Source organism: Carassius gibelio, chromosome A12, assembly GCF_023724105.1.
Source record: "Carassius gibelio isolate Cgi1373 ecotype wild population from Czech Republic chromosome A12, carGib1.2-hapl.c, whole genome shotgun sequence".
In the NCBI taxonomy this organism is placed as follows: domain Eukaryota; kingdom Metazoa; phylum Chordata; class Actinopteri; order Cypriniformes; family Cyprinidae; genus Carassius; species Carassius gibelio.
This window is the reverse complement of record NC_068382.1, coordinates 7,367,965-7,390,982: the sequence shown is the minus strand read 5'-3', so window position 1 is coordinate 7,390,982 and position 23,018 is coordinate 7,367,965. Positions and strand designations below refer to the sequence as shown.

Genomic DNA, 23,018 nt, shown 5'->3' with positions numbered 1-23,018 from the left:
ATGCACCCAGTGGAAGTGTTATTATAGAGTTTCTGTATCCATGTTTTTTTAGGCTTTTGAAAACATGTGCTTAATTGTATTGAATGTGCACTTGTAGTAAACTTGAAACCTTGAAAGTAAAAAGAAAAAAAAGAGAAAAAAAATTACTGGCACATAATATGGAATTCATGAAATAACAGGCCACTTAAGTGTTCCTAAAGAGTAACACTTTCGGTTTTTGAAAAGTGGACTTAATAGTTTTACTTTAAAGGTGTTGTATGTAAGTCTTTGACTCTACTAAAGCATAAAAATGCCATAATATGTTTGCAGATACTTAAGAAACATGCTAAGTTAAAATAATAATGCTACAGTCAGTTTTTCTCCATTGAAAATGTGCAAAGGTTTACCCAATTGTATTTCAGCACTCTGGGTTGCCAGTTGGCGGAAAACACAGCGTATTTAATTTCATTCATTATGAAGTGTGCTAGTTTCTGTTGGTGTCATCAATCTGGCAACTTGCATGTGCACCAAGTCTAAGAAACAAAATATATCTCAAATATTTTTAATTTAGACTGCAATACCTAGTTTAACCACTCGTTTTTTGTTTTAAGTATTTCCTTAATGGTGAAATATGCTGTTTCTGCGCTACTAATCCGTTCATTTTGAATTTTGGCTTGCAGTACTGTAACTGCATCTCAAACCACTTATAGCAGTGAATGAAAAATAAACTGGGTTTAGAGAATGTATCTTGACAAAAAAATCTAAAGCTTCACCTTTGATAAGTACTTTTTTAAAGACTACCTTAGCATATGTATGCATATTTTTTCACAAGGGATTTTTTTTTTTAAACCATTGCTGCAATTGATTTTTTCCCTCTTCGATTTAAAAGTTGGACATGATTTTGTGTTTGTCAGGCTTGATTTATTTTTAGCAATTGTACAATGCTGCTACCTTATACATTAGGCCTGCAAAGCCTTCTCGGAAATTGAGCAGATCTCATTTTCACGTTACTGAATGCCTCAGGTAAAACAACAGATGAGATGCTGGCCAAACAGTTTTTAGAGGAATACAACAGCACAGCCGAGGAGGTCTTGAACGCTTACTCTGAGGCCTCCTGGACCTACAACACTGACATCACTGAAGCCAACAAAGAGATCATGGTGAGGCTCGGCCGGCTCTCTTTTCTACAAACACCACACATTTTTAGAGTCTCATGCTGTAATTTTTGGCTTTAGCTGCAAAAAAACTTGGAGATGGCCAACCACACAAAGATCTATGGTCTAGAGGCCCGTAAGTTTGACACCAGCGACTTCCAGGATGAGTCGGTGAAAAGAATCCTGAACAAACTGAGTGACCTTGAGAGAGCTGTGCTCCCGGAAAAAGATCTCATTGAGGTAAGACAGACAGACGGATAGACAGACACACACACACACACTCACACACACACACACACACTCACACACACACACACACACACACATACAGAGACAGACACACACATACACACACGCACACACACATAGACAGACAGACAGACAGACAGACTCACATGCACGCACGCACACAGGCAGGCAGGCAGATTTGATACTGATGCACTGATATTTATTGTATTCTGAAAACAGATTACAGTTCTTTTTGTTAGATCTGAACTTGGGCTTTCTGAAAGACAATGACTTCTAATTCTTGTTCATAGTACAATAATTTGCTAGCCTCCATGGGGGCCCTGTACAGCACAGCCACAGTCTGCAAAGATGAATCAAAGTGTCAACCGCTAGATCCAGGTGAGTTCATTTTCATTCATTTTTCTATATCATTCCAGAGTTTGGCTTCTGTTTTTATTATTATTATTATTATTGTTGTTATTATTAAACAGGGATGCATTAAATTGATCAAAATATGAAAGTAAAGAAATTTATAATGTAAAAAAATATATATAAAATAAATGCTGTTCTTTTAAACTTTCTATTAATCAAGAAAAAAATGTATTACTAATATGTAATAATATTTCACAATGCTATTTTTACAGATTTTTTACTTTTAAAAACATTGAAAAATCTCACAGACTCCAAACATTTTTAACAAGTTTTTACAAGATTTTAAAGAAATTGTTTTATTAGATGTTTTATAAGTTATGCTCATGCTGCGCAAAAACTCACTGCAGTGAGCCTTTTTTTCTGTCTTGTGTGAGTTACGTTAACTGCAACCTGTTCATTGTAGAACAGTGAAAAATGAAAGTGCTTTCAAAGTTTATTTTTCATATCACAGCTTGCCAAATTGATTACTATAACCCCCTTAAGCTGTTTTTGATGTGTTTGTGTTTTGTTTTCCAGATTTGAATAAGATCATGGCCGAGTCCAGAGATTATGACGAGCTACTGTTCGTCTGGCAGGGTTGGCGTAACGCCTCGGGCAGAAAGCTCCGCAACAGTTACAAGAGATATGTGGAGCTTGCCAACTTAGCTGCAAAGAGCAATGGTAAGTGCGTGAAAATAAAGCACTTTTTGCATGAGGATCTCTTGATCTGGAGAAAGATGATATCTTTTAGTGAATTTAGTTTTCAGGCTACATTTTACAACCTTTTTCCAATTGGCAATAAACAATAATTCATATTAACAATCATTCCTGAAAGCGTTTAATGAAGCTCTAATGCTGTTTGGTTGTCCAATATTAGGTCACACGGATAATGGGGCATTCTGGCGTTCCTATTATGAGACCCCCACCTTTGAAGAGGATCTAGAGGCCTTGTGGAAAGATCTAGAGCCGCTCTACCTCAACATTCATGCGTATGTGCGCAGGGCACTGTACAAGAAATATGGACCAGAACACATCAACCTTAAAGGACCAATTCCAGCTCATCTGCTCGGTGAGAACTGAAATATACATACCGTAATAAAATGATTTTACTTTTTATTGTTAAATGCTTTTGTTAGTAAATGTCTTAACAAAAAAAAAGTAATACATGTAACATGCTATCAAGACTAACAGAATTCAGTTCTGTTAAAAATGGCTTCGTTTTACTTCATGGGAATTTAAATTTTAATACGAATCAGAAAAATGTACAGTTTTTAAAATAAATATCAACATAGAAAATCACGTACTGTAAAATAACTATGATTGTGTTGGACAAAACAATTACACTTTTGACTAATTATGCCTATTTATTCTGAATATATATTACTAACTATTATTGTGTTGCTTATAAAGTGTTAAGCTTTGACAAGAAATTCTTTCTTGATGATTTGATATTAATTGGATCCATGCAATGGGTTGTGGTCAATATTAGATCTGCACTTTGAAATTTTCACTGGAAATAGTAAACCATCCGGGAATGTTTTGGGTACTCATTACTCATGCTATGATTTGGGATACACATATTTTAAATACTATTTAGGATGGATAGTATGTAAATTTAGACACAGCAACTGGATTTATGGAGAAAGTTTATGGAGAAAATTTAAAATTATCATAATTTGGTGGTTGTGTACACACCGTGGACACATCATTATGGTAAAAGTGAATTTTGCATAATAGGTCACCTGTAAATTGGCAGCAGCCTAATAAACCTGCTGCTGTCTGTGTCATTAAAGTCAATCAAACAACAAAGAAAAGGAGAAAATCAATCAATACTATAAACCTGCATCTACACTTAAAGGGATAATTCACCCAAAAATCTAAATTATGTAATTAATAACTCACCCTCATGTCGTTCCAAACCCGTGAGACCTCCGTTTATCTTTGGAACACAGTTTAAGATATTTTAGATTTAGTCAGAGAGCTCTCAGTCCCTCCACTGAAGCTGTGTGTACGGTATACTGTCCATGTCCAGAAAGGTAAGAAAAACATCATCAAAGTAGTCCATGTGACATCAGAGGGTCAGTTAGAATTTTTTGTAGCATCGAAAATAAATTTTTGTCCAAAATTAGCAAAAACTACGACTTTATTCAGCATTGTCTTCTCTTCCGTGTCTGTTGTGAGAAAGTTCAAAACAAAGCAGTTTGTGATATCCGTTTCGCGAACAAATCACTCGATGTAACCGGATCTTTTTGAACCAGTTCACCAAAACAAACTGAATCTTTTTAAACGGTTTGCATCTCTAATACGCATTAATCCACAAATGAGTTAAGCTGTTAACTTGTTTAATGTGGCTGACACTCCCTCTGAGTTCAAACAAACCAATATCCCGTAGTAATTCATGTAATCAAACAGTACACTGACTGAACTGATGTGAAGAGAGAACTGAAGATGAACACCGAGCCGAGCCAGATAATGTCCACACATCACCATTACATTAGTATTCCTGAATAATCAAATGTAAATTTAAATTGGTGGATAGTCGTCACTGTGTAAATTAAATATACACTCATTTCTATTGAAGCTACTGAAGTCATTCAGTAAAAAGCAGTGGGAGATTTTCTCCTTTTTTTTGGTTGTTTGATGAAAATTAGGCACACAGACATCAGCAGGTTTATGAGGCTGCTGTCAAAATCTAATCCAATATCCAAATACTTTCACACATCTGATTTTCTCCCAATTGTTTACATTCATTAAAGGCATAAACAAATATTTTTTACTTGAAATACTCTCTATGATGGGCATGTTTGACAATTTTGTGTGTATTTGACCATTTTAGTGAAAGAAGCTTGTGAAAGAGAGCTCAATTCAGCACCCTGACGTGACAGACGACTTTATGTGTGAATACAGTGATTCACTTTTTAATTTTGACAATTTTTAAACCTGAACAACATGAACAACCAGAAGAAATCGACATAATTTCTGTCCTGATTTTTTTTCTTCCTCAGGATTTACATTGATATTCTGCACTTGTTTGCGGCAACTCCAAAGCAATCGACAGGATTTAATGTGCTTTCAAAACCATCAAGCGTGACTGTGTGTGTGTGTACATTTTAGTAGCTACATTTGCATGTGTGGGAAACTGTGTGTACTTGGGTATGTGTATACTCAATGGTTCCACATGACTGGAGATTAAATGGCTTGGATTTCCAATCCCAGTCCACCATCTCTCACATCCAGCCTTTCTTCTCTGCTCGGTTTTTCTCAGGAAATATGTGGGCCCAAACGTGGTCTACTATCATGGATCTTGTCATTCCGTATCCTGATGCCACACAAGTGGATGCCACACCAGCCATGATTGCCAAAGTAAGATTACAACTACATTACATTTACTATACATACTACTATACATTTTTTTTAATCTATATCTATTCCCACAATCTGAACTCTTCTGAAAGCATTGGCTGTTAATATTTAGTGTCAAAGAACATGCTGTTTACACTGAGTACAAATAGTGGTAGATACTCATTGCACCAAGTGTAAATATCAACAAAGCCACCATCCACATACAAACAATCATTGGATTATTTAAATAAAATAAAATAAAAATTGTTTGGAAATGTAAATGGCTATTTCCTAAAATAAAAGTAAAATAAATATATTGTTGAAGAATCATTTGGTAAAGTCTTTTTCTAGTAATGTGCAATGACATATGAAGGACACACATGGCACTCATTGACCAATACCTGTAAATGTCTGTAACCATGTCCTCTGATTGTGAGGTGTTCTTTGGTTCTTCAGGGTTGGGACCCCAAACGGATGTTCGAGGAATCAGACCAGTTCTTCACTTCTCTGGGTCTTTTACCCATGCCTCCTGAGTTCTGGAACAAGTCCATGCTGGAAAAGCCAACGGATGGACGTGAAGTAGTCTGTCATGCATCTGCTTGGGACTTCTACAACCACAAAGACTTCAGGTACATTAATCATATAAGTAAGATGATCCACACCACAGCAGGAGAGGTTTGAGGTTTTAGTTTAACAATGAATGCTGTGATACCACTTCCAATAAAATCAAATTAAATTTTTTCGAAATAAAGTTTGTTCTGAAACTTTCCCAAAATCCATCCAAGGTGGTGGACATAAACAATGCTTATTAGTATATTTCCTTTTGAAAAATAAGTGTTCTTAATTATATTAAATGTGTATTTGCAGTGTACTTAAAGTGATCAAAGTATATATTTTTTTAAACTCAATTGATGAAGGGAGGATGTTAGAACTGTAAAGACATCAGAAACCAAAACTTTCTAGCCTTTGGCTTCCCACGTGTAAATCTCACTGTTAACTTTTCCCATCCTCGTACCATCTCTAGGATCAAGCAGTGCACAGTGGTGACCATGGATGACCTCATCACAGTGCACCATGAGATGGGCCATGTTCAATACTTCCTGCAGTATAAGGATCAACATGTTTCTTTCCGCGATGGAGCCAACCCTGGATTCCATGAGGCCATTGGTGACGTCATGGCCCTGTCAGTTTCAACACCTAAACATCTTCAGAGCATTGGTCTTCTGGACAAGGTGGAGGACAATAAAGGTACAGCTCATTCATCTATAAAGAAGCACATGAAATGCTAGTTCAAACCCTAAGTATCTTACTGGTCTGTAGAAAGCACCATCAACTTCCTGATGAGTATGGCTTTGGATAAGATTGCCTTCCTTCCTTTTGGCTACCTGATGGACCAGTGGAGGTGGAAGGTATTTGATGGAAGGATCTCAAGCTCAGAGTACAACAAAGAGTGGTGGAACCTGAGGTGATTGTTCTTCTATTAATCCACACTGTTAAAGGGATAGTAGCTAGAGCTAGAGGGAAACGAGGACGGACAAAAGGTGGATAAATAAACCAAACGTAGGACTGCACACTTAATCAAATCACAATATGGACTACTGTCTGTTAATATTAAAGTGCAAAAAGACTACTATTTAAATATGAGATCAGCATGTTCGTGCAAGTGACAGCGTGTCTCTGTGAACGAGCTCTGCAGTTTCTTCTACTTTACATACTGAATCACGCGTGTCGCTTGTGGTGTTTTCAGACTCTGTCGTCTTACTACTGTATATGAGAACGTAAACACATTAACTTCATCTCAAGAGCCTATCTGAGGTTACGTTTACATGACAACGATGTAGTCAAAAACTGAAAAGTTCCTCCCTTTCATTTGTAAAATGTTTTACGCATATACGACAACGTTTTCAAAACGATTTGAGTTTACACATCCATGAAAACGGCCAAAAACGCTGTATTATGTGTACCAGGCCAGTAGTTTGCATTTTGGGTGTTTACACGGCAATGATAACAGTGGCGTTTTTAAAAACTTGCACTTTGAAACCCATTTTCAAAAACTATGTGTTTTTCAGTCCCCAAAACGCTGTTGTTATGTAAAGTTTCCAGTTTTTTGGCTTAAAACGTTGTCGTGTAAATGGCGCCTGAGGGTCACTTCACCAGGGTCTCACCATAAAACTATTGGCAGCGTAGTGGGTGCTTTTGAAGAACTGCTTCGTGAAGCTTTGAAATCTTTGCGAATCATTTATTTCGACCCATTGGTTCGGAGTGCGTATCAAACTGCCAAAATCACCTGATTTCAGTAAACGAGGCTTTGAAATGTTTTAAAATTTCATTTATTGGTATTCTTTAAGATTTTTTTAAATTGGATTTAATATATTATGATTTCAATAAGACGTTTGCAGTGGGTTTGTAAAAGCTGTTTTTATGCATTTTTGGGCTAAGTTTTGGTTGTAGTTACACAGGCTGTTTCTCACTTCCAAGAACGCTTCTTTGTGAGAATTGTGAAGCACTATGATCTTGTTGCTCAACTGACCATTCGAGCACAGTAGTGGCCAATAAATACAACATATAATATTGGTTCAATGGCTCTGATGTACTCAACTGTCACAGCTTTAATTGCATGGAAGGGGGAGGGGCTATCATACTCCATATAATTCATACACTACATGGTTGAGTTCATAGTGAATTATTACATAGTGTATAAAAATGCATAGTGTGTCATTTGAGATGTGGCTAATTTCTGGTTTATTTCAAAAGTCTTCTCAAAAACCTGTAAAAAAAAAAAGTTCAGATTAACTTCAATAAATTATAACAAATATATTAGTATTATACAGCAAAATGTAAAATGTATAATAGTAATAGTTTATTTTAAAAATATGAATATTATATTAATTTTCATCCATGTTATTCAAAAATATAAATGTATACAGAAAATAAATAAATAAATAAATAAATAAAATAAATAAATAAATAACTAATCTAAATTATTTTACAAATAATTATCAAATAATTTCTAAAATAAAGTTGTTAAACATTTCAAATATTTAATGACATCTCAGAGGCAATGCACATGTGGCTTAAATGAGTGTGAAAATAAAGGTGCATCTTAACAAAAATACTGTATAGGCCTATATGATTTTTTTACTTGTTGCTTCGATACATCATATTTTCATTTATTTGATGCTTTGATCCATATAAAGGTATTGTTGTAGTTGTTATTGTTGTTTGCTTATCAATTATATTAACATTAAAGCTGTGCAATATGTAAAGTTTGTTCCAGAGCTAAATTTGTGTACTATACTGTAACAGAATGAAGTACCAGGGATTGTGTCCACCTGTACCGCGCACTGAGGAAGATTTCGACCCTGGTGCAAAGTTCCACATCTCAGCTAATGTGCCCTACGTCAGGTAGACAAAAAAAAAAAAAAATCTTGCATCTATCATGTTACACAACTCAAATAAGCCTTTGGATTAACCGTTCATTTGGTCTGGCTCCAATAGGTACTTTGTGAGTTTTGTAATCCAGTTCCAGTTCCACAAAGCCCTGTGTGAAGCCGCCCGTCAGCCAGCTCCACTCCACAACTGTGACATCTACCAGTCCAAAGAAGCAGGGAAACTCCTGGGGTCAGTAAATCACTGAGAACTCAGACTGGTTCCAGTTTTTAGTAAAATTTTATATATTCTCATCATTTTTGACTGCGAGTGAAAGAACTCTACTCCCTCCTCCTCAGTGATGTAATGAAGATGGGCTCCAGTAAACCCTGGCCCGAAGCCATGACTTTGATTACTGGCAAGCCAAAAATGTCAGTCCAGCCTCTGATGGAGTACTTCCAACCGCTCACCGAGTGGTTGGTGGAGGAGAACAAAAAGAATGGTGACGTCCTGGGATGGCCAGAGTACGATTGGAGGCCTTACAAAAGTAAGCTTGGAGTTCATAAATTTACATTCAAATGTTAGTTTACCGCTCAATTTTATGTTTTATTGTAAAACAAAAGTGCTTCAGCTGGGAAACTGTGGTGGATTTCAGTTAAAAATAATCGAAAAAGAGTAAAATTTAAATGTTAGTTAGCCAATACCAGCTCCAACTCAAATTTAAACCACTGGTTTTGGGTGATTCTTAAAAGAGAAACTTTTAAAGGTCCCGTTCTTCGTGATCCCATGTTTTAAACTTTAGCTAGTGTGTAATGTTGTTGTTAGAGTATAAATAATATCTGTACAATTCTAAAGCTCAAAGTTCAATGCCAAGCGAGATATTTTATTTAACAGAATTTGCCTACAAAAAACGACCAGTTTGAACTACATCCCTCTAGTTCCTGCAGTAGTGACATCACTAAAACAGTTTTTTGACTAATCTCTGCCCACATGAATTCACAAAAAGGGGGCGTGGTCTTGTTGCGCTCCGACGGAGAAGAGGAAGAGTTGCGTTTGTGTTTGTCGCCATGTCGTTGAAAACGCTGTTATTTTCATCTCGGAGTCCAATCATCTTTGTTTGGGCTTCCCAGGGACGCTGTACTTGGAGATTATGGTTACAATTTATGTTTAACTCGGTTCCCGAAAATTATAATCCACATGTAAAACTATGTGCAGCACATTTTGCTGAGAACAGCTTGCTGAAGACAAGGCGTTGATTATGGACCATTACCGGTAAGTGTATTTTATTTTTTAAGTTGGTGCGTTTAACAGTTTTCTGTAACTTATTCCACAAAGGGCAATACTGTTTAGCTTTGTTAACTAGATGTTAGGGCTGTGCAAAAAAACCACTGGCACAATCAGAACTCGTTACGTATTTCTGAAGGAGGGACTTTATAGAACAAGGAAGTCATCAGCAGTGTTGCCAGACGAACGATAATTACATAGACAGTAAAAGAAATGGACACAGCGATTGGAACTCTATTGAGAAAAGTGAAGCCCGTTTTTAGCTATTTTTAGCACTTCCGTTTCTGACGCGCAGACTCAAACGAAGCATGACGACGTCAGCAACCTGTCTGCCAGATGTAAATCTTCTAGTAGCTGTGCGTGCAAACTGCCATCGTTAATCTTGCAGAGACGGTGAGCTTGAGCGGAGAGTTCTTTGGCGTGAGTGAGCAGGAGTAAGTATTCTGATTAATTATTTTGTATAGTATTTTAAAATGTAACGGAAGTACGCCATATTAAGTTAATTGCCTGTTAGCTTCTCCTCCTGCCTGTACGGGAATGCGACAGAGTCGAGTGGTTATGACGCAATCGTTAGCCTATTTTTACAAAAACTGTTTCTACGGGGCCATAATGTAACATAGAAGGTAATGGAGCCCTTTATACATTGTCGTGTATCTTTAGAAATAAATAATGGACAAATGGAGTCTTTAAACGCCTCAGATGTAAAGCTATTCACTGTCAAAGTGATGCCAAAATGAATGGGAGTCAATGGGATGCTAACGCAAGTGAAGTTCTGCTACAAGATGGCGGCACCCGGCCGACTTCAACTTCCGGTCGACTTCCTTTCCGCCTGGATAATTATCGTATTTGTATGATAATTTATACCTCTGTATGATGTACGATCAATAATGAAAAAATCCTGTAATGTACGATAATTTCAGATTTTTATGAAAATTTAAATGATGGTAGTTGCAGTCATAGGGCTTCTTTACTCATATAAGAAATCGGCTCATTACAGACACCCTAAATGTGTTTGTGTGCAGCTGAGGGTGTGTTAAGAATGCAGGAGAGTGCCCTGCTTTAAAGCCAACGAGCACTAGTTGCGGTCCATGACAGCAAGAACCCCTTCAACGTCTGGCAATACGCAGGATTCCGATGACAGCGGCTCAGATGTGGAGTTAACTGTCAGACAGTCACTGAAAATAATGGGATAGTATTTTGTCTCACTGCTTCCGTCCAACAATACGCCTTGTTATCTATTGTGGTAATTTGCAGGTTGTGTCAAAATGTTGTTGGTTAGAATAGATAAATAACTCTTTTGACTCGTGTACGATAATTTTCTTCCAAATACGATAATTTTTAACTTCTGGTACGATACTTGGACATTTCCAATCTGGCAAAATCTGAGCCCATTTTTATGACAGTGAAAACAGCGGTATACAGATAGGTGGATTGTGTGAAAAATACTGTTTTTTTTTTTTAATATTTTATATTGCAAACTGTAAACACAATCAAAGTTTCAAAAAAGCGCGAAAACGGGACCTTTAACACTTTTAACAACAACAACAAAAGTTCTATTTTCAAGGATGGAATATATTTTTCATATTTTTTATTGCATGTGTGCTTTTAAATCTATTTTAATATTGAAATATTTTTGGAGTGCTGAAAGGTGAAATTTGCCAGAATTTCAATTTTTTTTTATTTCTACATCCTTTTTTATAACCATTTTTTTTTATTAGCTTGGTATTGTATATGAACAATTTATTTATAACAGAATCTCTTTTCCCCATATTGCTGTCACACTAATGATTTTATAATATGATATAATGCAATATAATATTAGATACAGTTCATAAAACATATCAAATTAAATATAATTTTTATTAGGTTTATATTGTTATGATGGAAATGACAAGTTAAAAGATTTTAAAATCATTTGCGTTTTATGACCTTGTCGCTAACTAATTTAGCAAGTTTATTCAACTTTTTTCTTCAAAAAGTACACAATGTCATTACCATCAATTTGAAGAAATCCACAACATAGCAGTTTCTTCAGCACTAATAAAATGCTCCTGCTTGTTTCAGACACTTCGGTGATGGAAGAGAAGCCGAAAGCAGTCAGTTTCCTGGGTCTGAGTGTGGACGAGGCAGGCGCTGTGGCGGGACAGTGGATTCTCCTGCTTCTGAGCATCTTCTTCCTCCTTGGCATCATCTATTTAGCCTACAGATACAGGAAGACTAAACGCTTACAGGACAAATCAATGTCTCAGATAGAGCTCAAGTAAAATCCTTTAAATAGGAATACATTCCATTCTTTCCATGCAGTCATTACTTTTTGACAGAATCCACCTTTTTGAATGTAACGTGTATTTATTTTTTGTGGTCAAATTTGTTTGACTATGCAATGAGAGGTGACTTGTAATTTATTTGTAAAAAAGAAAAAAAAAATGTTTTTTAAATGTTTGACTGCTGTTCAATTATTTGTATAGTCTTAACTGTGAGCATTTGTATTGGTAAACCTTTATAGAATATAAAGAATTATACAGACGCCATGGCTTTGCTTTATTTCTGAGTGCAGAAACATTTAATAAAAATTAGCATTTAGTAAAAAAAAAAAAAAAAAAAACATTTTAATATCAGTACAATATATATATATATATATATATATATATATATATATATATATATATATATATATAAAACCTTACAGATCATGTTTTTTGTGGACATACAGTATATTTTCTCAACTATATACCCAGGTCTGAGGTGTACAAACACTCATTTATGTTGATGTCTAGTAATTTAGTATCCAACTCTAGTCTCCAACAATTCACTCTAATCCACCACTCGATTATATTACTTTACACTTAAATATGAAACTCTTTCCTCATCCACCATTTAAGAATCTCATACCATGTTCAAGTTCAACACTGAATTTGTTTTTTGTATTCTCATCACTGAAAGTGGGCTGATATGAGCCAAACTGAGCAACCCTTATGACTTGGCAGTACATGTACATCTTTAATAGAAATTCAAATTTGTTCAAGCATAAAATCAACATTCTTTACATGTATGATAAATTGCACAAAGACAGCAGTTTCCCGTAGCTGTTCCAAGGGTCAATATATACTTTTGAGAAGAGACAAAGACATTCTTAACAGTAAAACAAAAATAAAGACATTAAATGAAAATCTGAACTAAAGAGTGACTCTTACAAACTGACAACAAATCTCAGTCATATTACAATACAAAATCAAACGAAACAAAATGAATTGCTCAAACAAAAAAAGTGAAGTTTGGGGAGGGCTATATATTTTATTGACCAGTTACACATCATCTTTGATTTTTGCTCATACAATATGTTTATTTTTATTTTTTGCAGTAATTAGAATGTCACTGTGCTTGTTATAAAAATTGCTTCACGATGAAAATGTATTTGCTAAATTGAGCTTTTATTCAAATATTTTATTTAGATTTTTTTTTTTTTTCAATTTGAAACGACCCAACTTCTAGAGATTCACCCAACTAATGCTGACAGGAACGTGGTCATTTGGGCAAACAGTTTACACACTTAAAAACTGTAGTCTTCCTCCATGGGAGGGAGTAGCTGAAAAAAATAAGTTAAAAAATAAGCATCTAATGAAAATGCAACCAGAACTTGGAAATCAAGTCTATTTCCACAGTGCTGTTTAATCAGAACTGGTCTCAGATCAGATCAGTATGAGGAAAATGGCCCAAGGCTTTGGCAGGTAAACTATTATAGTGATAAAAAAAAAATTATTTGAATGGAAAGTAATTTAAAAATGCTATTAAACACTAGAAACTGCAATATATTTACATATTCATGAAAACTAGGAAAATATATCAGTTGCTCTTTACTAAGTCGAGGATGTCCCAGACAATACTCTGGTTTTGTTGAAAGTGGTTTAATGGTCTACAATCACGATATTGCACACAGACCAACAAACATTTCAGAACGTTCTCACTGCATGAGTGTCCAGTGTCTGTTGACTTGAGGTGGGGTTAATAAAAGACATCCTCCAATCATCACGCTCCTCTGGCTCTGGACGGAGAGAGGTGAAGTGGTCAGTAGTAATATTCCTGCATCTCTGTCCAGTTGGTGACCCAGAGTCTCTTGCTCAGTTCTTGCTCAGGCTGAAAGGCCAAGTTATAGCGCTCCTCTTTGCGTACTCTCACACCGTGGTACTTTGGCATTCTCTTGTAGTAAACGGCCCGTTTGAAGAAACCACACTGCGCAAGACAGACGAGAGAATCAGGTCTTTCAGGTAAGACTGACGGATATGCTTTGCAATGAAACTTTATAAGTCAAAAATACGAATTTATATGTTATCATTTATTAACCGTGAAGACAACCCTATATTATTTCTTCTTTCGCGTTTTGTGAAACAAGATGTTTTCCATATGAAAGTGGACATATGACTTGTGCACTATATTTCAAGTCTACTGAAGCCATTTTATAAATTTTGCAGCTACATTTTGTGTTCTTTGTTCAAACTTATTGCGTTATGATTGGTCATGTGATGGACAAGAAACGTTGTCTGCCATCTAATTCTATGACACTTCTAGTGATTGTTGGAGTTTGCTGTACTAATCTAAATCCACTTTTCCTGAAAAACAGCAGCATGAAAATTGTGCATCTCATTTTGTGTTTGACAGAAGAATAAATATGACAAGAGGGTGAGTTAAGTGATGACAGAATGTACATTTTTGGGTAAATTAGTTTTGGAAGGAATATCTCACCAAAAAATTAAAATTGGCTAAAATGTACTCAGGCCATCCAAGATGTAGATGAGATTTTTCTTCATGGGAACAGAAATATAGCATTACAGAACATTACTTACTTACCAATGGATCCTCTGCAGTGAATGGGTGCAGTCACAATGAAACAAATTACGTTTTTAACATCAAACAGTTGTTAATAATCTATAATAAACCTTTAGAGAAAAAGTCCATCCCCTGTTATCTTCTCACATCAAAATATAATAATATATAAAACATATTGAGTTTGGCTTCTAAACGGGGCTTGATCTGTGCATATTTCTCTCCTGATTCAGAGAAATTGCCTTTTCACTGCATAAAGCAATTTTTTAAAGATAAAGGATTCATATTTTAGCCGCTTTGACATTAAAAATGTCTTACTAGATTTGTTTCTTGCAAACACACAGCTTTTTACTTCACAAGACATTAATTGATAAACTGAAGTAGTGTGGAGCTTAATCTGGGGATATTTGGGGTTAGTGATCAAGACAGACTGAATGAGAAAGGAAGAGATTGTTATTTGACTCTGACAGTGAAGGGATTATGCCAGAAAACAGGCTTGCGAAGTGAAAAAGTCAGAAAAAGCGTGCTGTAACTAGACAGATCTCAAGGGTCTGCTTTACCGAAGGGCCCTAAACGTTGCTGCAAAGCGGCTCGAGGGCCCCCGCAGGCTCAGAATTCCTCCGTCAGCCTCTCTGTCTCAGAGGGCTGGATCTTTATTTCTGCTTTCTGGGATTTGGCTTCATACATCTCCCTCCTGCTGGCCCGTTGGAAGAAACCGCACTGTGGAGGAGGGGCGGAGCCCAAGGCGGGACATTAATTACTGATTCAAATAACAAGAGCCAGTGACATTTCACATCAAGGGTGCACTTGGTAAAACTGAATTTCATGGACTGCAAGCATGTGCTTTAAAATCTGTCTTGTCATTTGCATTAATGAACCATACCTGGTTAAGTTATAGTTTATAAATAAATGTTTTAGAAAAAAAGTCCCTAAAAGTGGGAGAAATGACCAAAATCTAATTTCATGCTATGAGTAGATTTATGTAATGGTACTATTTGGGGACAGACTGATTATTTTTTATTTTTCTATTCAGTCAGGACGTGTTAAATTAATCAAAAGTGGCATCATTTCAACATAACTGCTTTTCCTTTGAACATTGCATTCATCAAATAATCCTAAAATCATTTTTTTAGAGAAACATATCAGCATATTAGAATGATTTCTGAATGACCATATGATGACTGGAGTAATGATGCTGAAAATTGAGTTTTGGCATCAGAGGAATACATTTCATTTTAAAATATATATTTTTATACTGAAAATAGTTACTTAAAACTAATAGTAGTTGACAAAATTACAGTTTTTACAGTATTTTTGATCAAATAAATGCAGCAATGGTAAACAGAAGAGACTGATTTAAAAAAAAAAAAAAAAAAAAATTATATATATATATATATATATATATATATATAATGTGATTATTCTAATTATAAAAAAATAATAATTGGCAAAGCTTAATCCCACATTACACTTGACTTAAAAAAGAAAAACAGTATTTATAAAATATTAACTATAAAATAGCTGATGTATACACACACGACACATTTTTTGCTGAAATTTAGCAAATTTTGATTTGATCTTGGATGGAATGTTGAGCAAATATAAAAGCACAGATACCTTCCACATGATGAGACTGATGATGCCTAATAAGAGAATCCCTGCAACCGCGGAAACAATGATGATCCAGAGAGGAACTTCATACGGCGTCTCCTCTCCCAGCATGGGGTCAATGTTTACTGCAAACTACAGACATTTCAATTAGATGAGCTTTCAGCAATGCATTAGCAGTTACACTCAGAATATTCATAAGGATTGGATGATCCGAACTTTCACATTCTCTCATCATTTATTCACCTTCATGTCATTTTAAAAATAAAAAAATATTCAAAATTCATTGTGACCACATGCTTTCAAGCTCTGAATGGAACACAAAAACACCATAAAAGTAGTCGAGATGTCTTTTGCACTGTATTGCAAGCATTTAGTCATTTAAGTCATTTAATATTTTGTTTTTTTGTGAGGAACATTCCAATTTATGTAATTATTTGCCAAATAATCCCATTGGCTTTTGGATATCTAGCACAGAAATTAGTCAAATAATATAAAGCATTAAATAATGACTTATATTTTGCACTGTATTTTACATAAAGATATCAAAACTGTTTCAGAAGTCGTCATTTTTTATTTATATAGGACTTGAAAATAACCATTAATGTTGTTAATAAATCCGTTTCAACTGTAAAACCGCTCTGTACAAGACAACAGTCATTACAGCTGAATTTTGTTCAGGGTTGAATCGCTAGTGACAGATTTGATGTTGCAAAATGGATCAATTATGAAACAAATTTGTTTCACAGCAGCTCTACAGAAGACAATAATGTCATAGTTCAGCTCAATTTAGTTCAACGTTGATTCAATTTGGTTCAGCAACAGTGATGATATTGCTAATTTGATCAATAATGAAACAATCTGATTCACAGCATCTCTACACAGAACAAAAGTGTTATCGTTCAGCTCAGTTTAGTTCACTGTTGATTCAGTTTAATTCAGTAACTATATCAATATTGCAAAGTTCAGCAATTATGAAACAACTTCCAATTCAGCTGTGAAGTAGATAATTGTATCATTATCCAGCTCAAGTTTCGTTCTTTTTGATAGTGTCAGAGCAAAGCGATAATATTTTTCTATATAATATTAGTCTTTTAAGCCCCAGTCCATTTGACTCGTGCACTAAATTACAAGATATATTTCCGAAAACTTACAATTCAGTGTGTTAAAGAGACTACTTCAGACTACTTTTTTTTCAGTTCATGATGAGGTTGAGCAAATAAATCAATATAAGGTGAACTTTAATGCGAACAGCTCTGACCTCTCTGGTCTGGTTGTCCATTCTGATGGCCGGTTTATCGGTCAGCAGTCTCAGCGTGGCCTGGCCCTTCACCTCCACTCGCAGGGCGTTGGAGTAATCCTGCCACATACCCACAGAGATGTCATTTAGTGAGCACCATTTAGTGAGTACTTCACAAACATCTACTAATACAAACCTCCAGCAAGGTGCTGTTCCACACGCGTGACCTGACTCTGATCTCCGCCTGAGTCGACATGTTGTGCAGCGGGCAGGAGAAGGTCACACAGCGAGCCGTCTGCTTTGAACACTCCTGAACAGAGACAAAAGCCATTCGGATGATGAAAAAACTTGTGGGACACCACGAAGATCATTCCTCAGAGAGCGAACATCTGCCTCACCAGAAAATGGGGCACTTTACGAGGTGCCAGGACGGTGACGGCCTTGGGATATCCTGAATCCGCCGCTCTTTTAGACCGTTTGGTACCTCGATCTGACAGCTGGAAAGAGACGATGTAGGACAACAATTGTTGGAGTTGAATTAAATCAGAAATGAGTTCCTGTGGGCTGCTGTATTTCCTCAGACTCACTGTGAGGTTGAGAGGGTTGATAACTTTCCCCGGTGGGACACAGCGTGACTCTGACGCTCCTTTGATCACGATCTCTGTGAGATACAGCAGCCATTTCCCATTGGCTACTTCAAATGGCCATTCAAAGTCAATCATCAGAGTTCCCAAATCTCCCAGAGGTTCTCCCTGCATGTGCACCTGGAAAGTGGAAACAAAGACCATTTTTAATGTTTTGACACTTTAAAATGTTTAAAGGGAGCTTAGAAGAATTGAACATTCTGTCATTATTTATTACACACTTACATGAAACACAAACTCCAGTGGACTGCCCACATCACCGGTGCTGTTCATGGCAGATTCACCAATCACACTGCCACTGAACGTCGCGTCAATCACTTGTTTTTCTCTGAACATGAAATTAAATCACAGAATTAAAAATATTTTTATCAGCAGGACTGTTTGAGTATGAGGGACATTCAAATGTAAAATGTTTTGCTTCAAATTCGCATTTGATGCACTTTTGTGTTTTAACATGCACAGATGAATCATTTATTCATTGTGAATGTTCACATCTTTTCTTAATTTTAAAAACATATTAAAGCACATACAGGGAGAAGGAAGTGAGGAGCGTGTTCTTCACGCTGAGTGTGACAGGAACAGGATCCAGATCCTTCTGCTCACTGATACTGAAGACAAACACAATACAACTCAGCTTAAAAGAAAAGGCCCGTAGAAATGCTTTAGTTCAACACTGTGCACTGAGGGGAAACTATACTATATTAACAAGAAACCATTTTAGTCCAGACTTACGTGGAGAGCTGAAGCTGCGATTCAATCTGCTTTGTGTAAAGTGTTACACCAGAAGTCTCAAAGATGATTATCAAGGAGGTCTGTGGAGAACAACAGTGAGAGAAAATTAGCAAGACATATCAGCTGTACAGTCTGATTAGCTGAGCACTATCCTCAGAAAGTCAAATATTGGACACGTTCTCAATAAGAAAACAGACAGCTACTGTACCTTCTGATTGCTTTTAAATGGGTTTCCCAGATCACATATCACAGTCTCGCCTGCGCTGCACTCAATACCTAAACCAGTCTGTAATAAAGACAAACCAAGCAAGGTGAGAACAGCATTGAGAACACTGAAATGATCGAATTAACAAAAATTACTAGAAAGAGTCTCTAATAGGAAGTCTGTTTCATTTTTGCAAAGTTTGGTGATATATAATACACTATACTATACTATACTATACTATACTATAATATACTATACAATACTATACTATAATATAATATAATATAATATAATATAATATAATATAATATAGATTAATTTTGGTAAAATAATATTGATTATTTAAACTAATCCTTTATATCGTTTTTTTTTTTCATGAGCTACTTCCATTTATTGGTTATTTGCATTAATGACCAGCAATCTGTGCATTACACCATAAATATAATATAATATAAAAGGTCAATTAATAATATTTAGCAATAATGACTGACTTACTGTACATAACACAATGAATATGTAATATAATATATAATATAATATAATATAATATAATATAATATAATATAATATATATAATATATTAATTTATAATATAATCTGTTAACCCTTTACAATAAATGTTCTTAGTTAACCTCAGTTAACACATTAGTTAACATGAACTAACAATGAAAAATTCTTCTAAAGTATTAATTAATCATAGTTAATGTTAATTTCAACATGTATTAATACATTTTTTAAATCAAAACTTGTTTCTGTTAAATCATATAGCAAAATTTAGTACAAAACAAATGCTCAAATCAATGGGAAAATCACACAGGAAGTACAGGAGAATTGTATTGCTCATATGCTGCTCTTTCATAGCTCAACCAAGAACAATTGTTTATTTGAGATATTATAAAGCTCTTCTTTGTGTTTCCTTCCTAAGGGATGTAGCCTGTGGAGGTGCGATGAAGAGTGAAAGAGCGCCTCTGTGTGGACTCACCAGAGGACGCACTCCTGAGTATTTGAGAGAGGGAGGAATGGTGATGCTCAGCGTGGCCTGATGGGCGTCCTCCGCCTCCTGCCTGCCTCCATCAGGCATGTTAGTAACATTCACCATCAACACCAGCTTCTTAATGTTACTGCTGAACTCCATAGTCTGACTGGGAACAAACCAGCACATCCCATAATTCTCACATGTATTTAAACAGTAGTATTTGAAGAAGACAGTAGCTTGTGAAATAAAATTGAAATAAATATATTACAACTGTTTTTTTATATAATTAATTTGGATTTGATTCCAGGTGCTGTTTTCATATATGTCTTATCTCTCTGTGGTGTGTTTCTTTTATCACATAATTTCACAGAATGATTGAAGTACAAAATAAAATTACATATTTAATATAATATAATATAATATAATATAATATAATATAATATAATATAATATAATATAATATAATATAATATAATATAATATAATATAAATGGTCAATCTGAGTCAATCTGGTAAGCGGTCAATAATTTACATAACAATATAATATAAAATGTAATAATTTAGTTTCTTTTTAATTATAATAAAAGTTTTTCAGTTTTTAGACTTCATTTATTAAAACAATTTTAACCAAATAAATAGTTTTTAAGTGGCCACAATATAATAAACACTATATTATTACCAGTACTATTCTACTCTGATCATTATTTTACATGACATATGTTACATGAATCATTAGATTTATGAAAAAGTCCACCAAAACTAAATGATGAGAACTGAATTCACTCAAAAGACTGTGAATGTGAATAAATGCTGTTTGTGTACACATTTTCTTCCATCCACATTCACTTGTTTTCATGCAGCATACTCACCTGGGGAAGGGAATGTTATTCTCATCAGCAAATATGGCCTCGAGCTGCAGGTTACTGCTACACGTGTTGTCAACACCACACTCCTTATGAAAGTTAATCTGAGGACAAACACACCAAAGCACTCTCAAGACTCACATCAGCAGAAACGTTCATGCAGAGGTTTCTCTTCAGCTGAGACTGGTTTGTACCTCAGTTTTGTTGGTCAGGATCTGCTGGCCGCTCAGCACAGGGAAAGCGTCCAGACTCTGCAGTGTTTGCTGTGCTGCTGCTTTCTGCTCGTTCAGAGACACGTTGAGAGTGAACACTATGGGCTGAAGTTTGTCCCTCACAGGAGTCTAGTGAGGGGGGAGAGAGAGAAAACAACCCTGTTGCTCCTTTGCATTCTCTAAAGACAGATTCCTGGATCAGAATGGCATTCTTATCCTATGCTTATTTTCTACATGCATTAAAGAAGTTATTATTTAAGCATTATATATGTTGGCAATCATGTTCATTTAAAACTGATATAATATAATATAATACAAACCTGATTCCAAAAAAGTTGGGACACTTTACAAATTGTGAATAAAAACAGAATGCAATGATGTGGAAGTTTCAAATTTCAATATTTTATTCAGAATACAACATAGATGACATATCAAATGTTTAAACTGAGAAAATGTATAATTTTAAGGGGAAAATAAGTTGATTTTAAATTTCATGGCATCAACACATCTGATAAAAGCTGGGACAGGGCCATGTTTACTACTGTGTGGCATCTACTCTTCTTTTTATAACAGTCTGCAAACGTCTGGGGACTGAGAAGACGAGTTGCTCAAGTTTAGGAATAGTAATGTTGTTTCATTCTTATCTAATACAGGCTTCTAGTTGCTCAACTGTCTTACGTCTTCTTTGTCGCATCTTCTTCTTTACGATGTGCCAAATGTTTTCTATGGGTGAAAGATCTGGACTGCATGCTGGCCATTTCAGTACCCGGATCCTTCTTCTACACAGCCATGATTGTGTAATTGATGCAGTATGTGGTCTGGCATTGTCATGTTGGAAAATGCAAGGTCAATATGAGCCAATATTTGGCATGACATTTCAAAATGTCTCACTTTCAACATTTGATATGTTATCTATATTCTATTGTGAACAAAATATACATTTTTTATATTTTATTAGTAGTAGTATTATTAATATATTTATGTACACATTTATTCATTTAGTCATTAATTTACTCATGCTTAAATACATATAAATTATATATACACTTTTTATATGTGTGTGTGTGTGTGTGTGAGAGAGAGAGAGAGAGAGAGAGAGAGAGAGAGATAGAGAGAGAGAGAGAGAGTGCTTGTGTGTGTACTTGGTAGGGCCAAATGTCCTCACTTATATAGTCAAATAACATGCCAACCACTAGTAAGGACATCTTACTGATTCTCACTTGATAAATAGACCAAAACATGTCTTCATTTAAAGCTAGTGTTAGCACGTGTTTTTGTGAGGGGCTGATTTCGGGGTAGGGTTGGGTGATAACTGATATAAAACCAGTGAAAGTCTATGCATATCCTCACTAATATAGTGAAACAAATGAGCGTGGTCTCTCACATGAACAGAAAGTTCCAGCTCTTGACATGCGGGAGCGGAGAAAGACAGCAGGCCTGTAAATGTGCTTTGCTTGTTGTCCAGGAAACGAACTCGGGCGCCACGGCGATTGGGGTCAGCATCTACTGTGTACTTCACAGCTGATGCAGAGAGAAACAAACACACGGTTAATCCAATAAAACACAGACCAAACACTACTGAAGCTGGTGCTCCACTTACTGATGTCTTTCTTGAAGGCTGTGTTTCCAGTGCTGAGACTGTAGCTGAAACACACCTTCACTTTTATGCTATAAAAAAAAGAAAAATCACTTAATTAATTCTTTCTACAGCACAAGTATAATATGATAAGTTTGTGACTAAATTACTGAAAATCATTTCCAGGTTACATATGTAACAATGGTTTTAAAAAGGGAACGAAACACTGCGTCGGAAAATGCGTATGGTATTCCCTTTAGCGTGACCACGCTCTGAATCACATGTGTAATCAATCCAATGGAAGGGTGAGACATCATAGGTGGGTGAAGTAGTGACCAGGAATATATAAAAGCATGTGAGGTGGAACCGGCATC

At 35.6% G+C, this 23,018-nt stretch overlaps 2 protein-coding genes across 4 annotated transcripts in view; one reads left to right on the top strand and one right to left on the bottom strand.

Moving 5' to 3' along the window:
* Positions 1–20,086, top strand: part of LOC128024991 (angiotensin-converting enzyme-like) — a 34,412-nt gene extending 14,326 nt beyond the window's left edge. Inside the window, exons 13-25 of one of the 2 annotated variants that reach the window (XM_052610925.1) lie at positions 1,003–1,139; positions 1,215–1,373; positions 1,673–1,760; positions 2,310–2,453; positions 2,650–2,841; positions 5,038–5,135; positions 5,571–5,743; positions 6,139–6,362; positions 6,435–6,579; positions 8,421–8,519; positions 8,613–8,735; positions 8,843–9,030; positions 19,943–20,086. In XM_052610925.1, coding sequence (XP_052466885.1) covers positions 1,003–1,139; positions 1,215–1,373; positions 1,673–1,760; positions 2,310–2,453; positions 2,650–2,841; positions 5,038–5,135; positions 5,571–5,743; positions 6,139–6,362; positions 6,435–6,579; positions 8,421–8,519; positions 8,613–8,735; positions 8,843–9,030; positions 19,943–19,950 — 1,778 coding nt within the window. In that variant the 3' untranslated portion in view covers positions 19,951–20,086. Of the gene's footprint in view, positions 1–1,002; positions 1,140–1,214; positions 1,374–1,672; positions 1,761–2,309; positions 2,454–2,649; positions 2,842–5,037; positions 5,136–5,570; positions 5,744–6,138; positions 6,363–6,434; positions 6,580–8,420; positions 8,520–8,612; positions 8,736–8,842; positions 9,031–11,831; positions 12,279–19,942 lie in introns of those variants that run through there. The other variant, XM_052610924.1, reaches the window with a different exon arrangement.
* Positions 12,453–23,018, bottom strand: part of LOC128024992 (integrin alpha-3-like) — a 48,896-nt gene continuing 38,330 nt past the window's right edge. The window contains exons 11-26 of one of the 2 annotated variants that reach the window (XM_052610927.1): positions 22,669–22,736; positions 22,453–22,589; positions 21,051–21,197; positions 20,863–20,960; positions 20,000–20,159; positions 19,021–19,098; positions 18,813–18,892; positions 18,611–18,688; positions 18,306–18,408; positions 18,024–18,200; positions 17,835–17,933; positions 17,633–17,746; positions 17,458–17,556; positions 16,206–16,331; positions 15,149–15,308; positions 13,848–13,997 (exon numbers count right to left, since the gene is read on the bottom strand). In XM_052610927.1, coding sequence (XP_052466887.1) covers positions 15,198–15,308; positions 16,206–16,331; positions 17,458–17,556; positions 17,633–17,746; positions 17,835–17,933; positions 18,024–18,200; positions 18,306–18,408; positions 18,611–18,688; positions 18,813–18,892; positions 19,021–19,098; positions 20,000–20,159; positions 20,863–20,960; positions 21,051–21,197; positions 22,453–22,589; positions 22,669–22,736 — 1,675 coding nt within the window. In that variant the 3' untranslated portion in view covers positions 13,848–13,997; positions 15,149–15,197. Of the gene's footprint in view, positions 13,998–15,148; positions 15,309–16,205; positions 16,332–17,457; positions 17,557–17,632; positions 17,747–17,834; positions 17,934–18,023; positions 18,201–18,305; positions 18,409–18,610; positions 18,689–18,812; positions 18,893–19,020; positions 19,099–19,999; positions 20,160–20,862; positions 20,961–21,050; positions 21,198–22,452; positions 22,590–22,668; positions 22,737–23,018 lie in introns of both variants that reach the window. The other variant, XM_052610926.1, reaches the window with a different exon arrangement.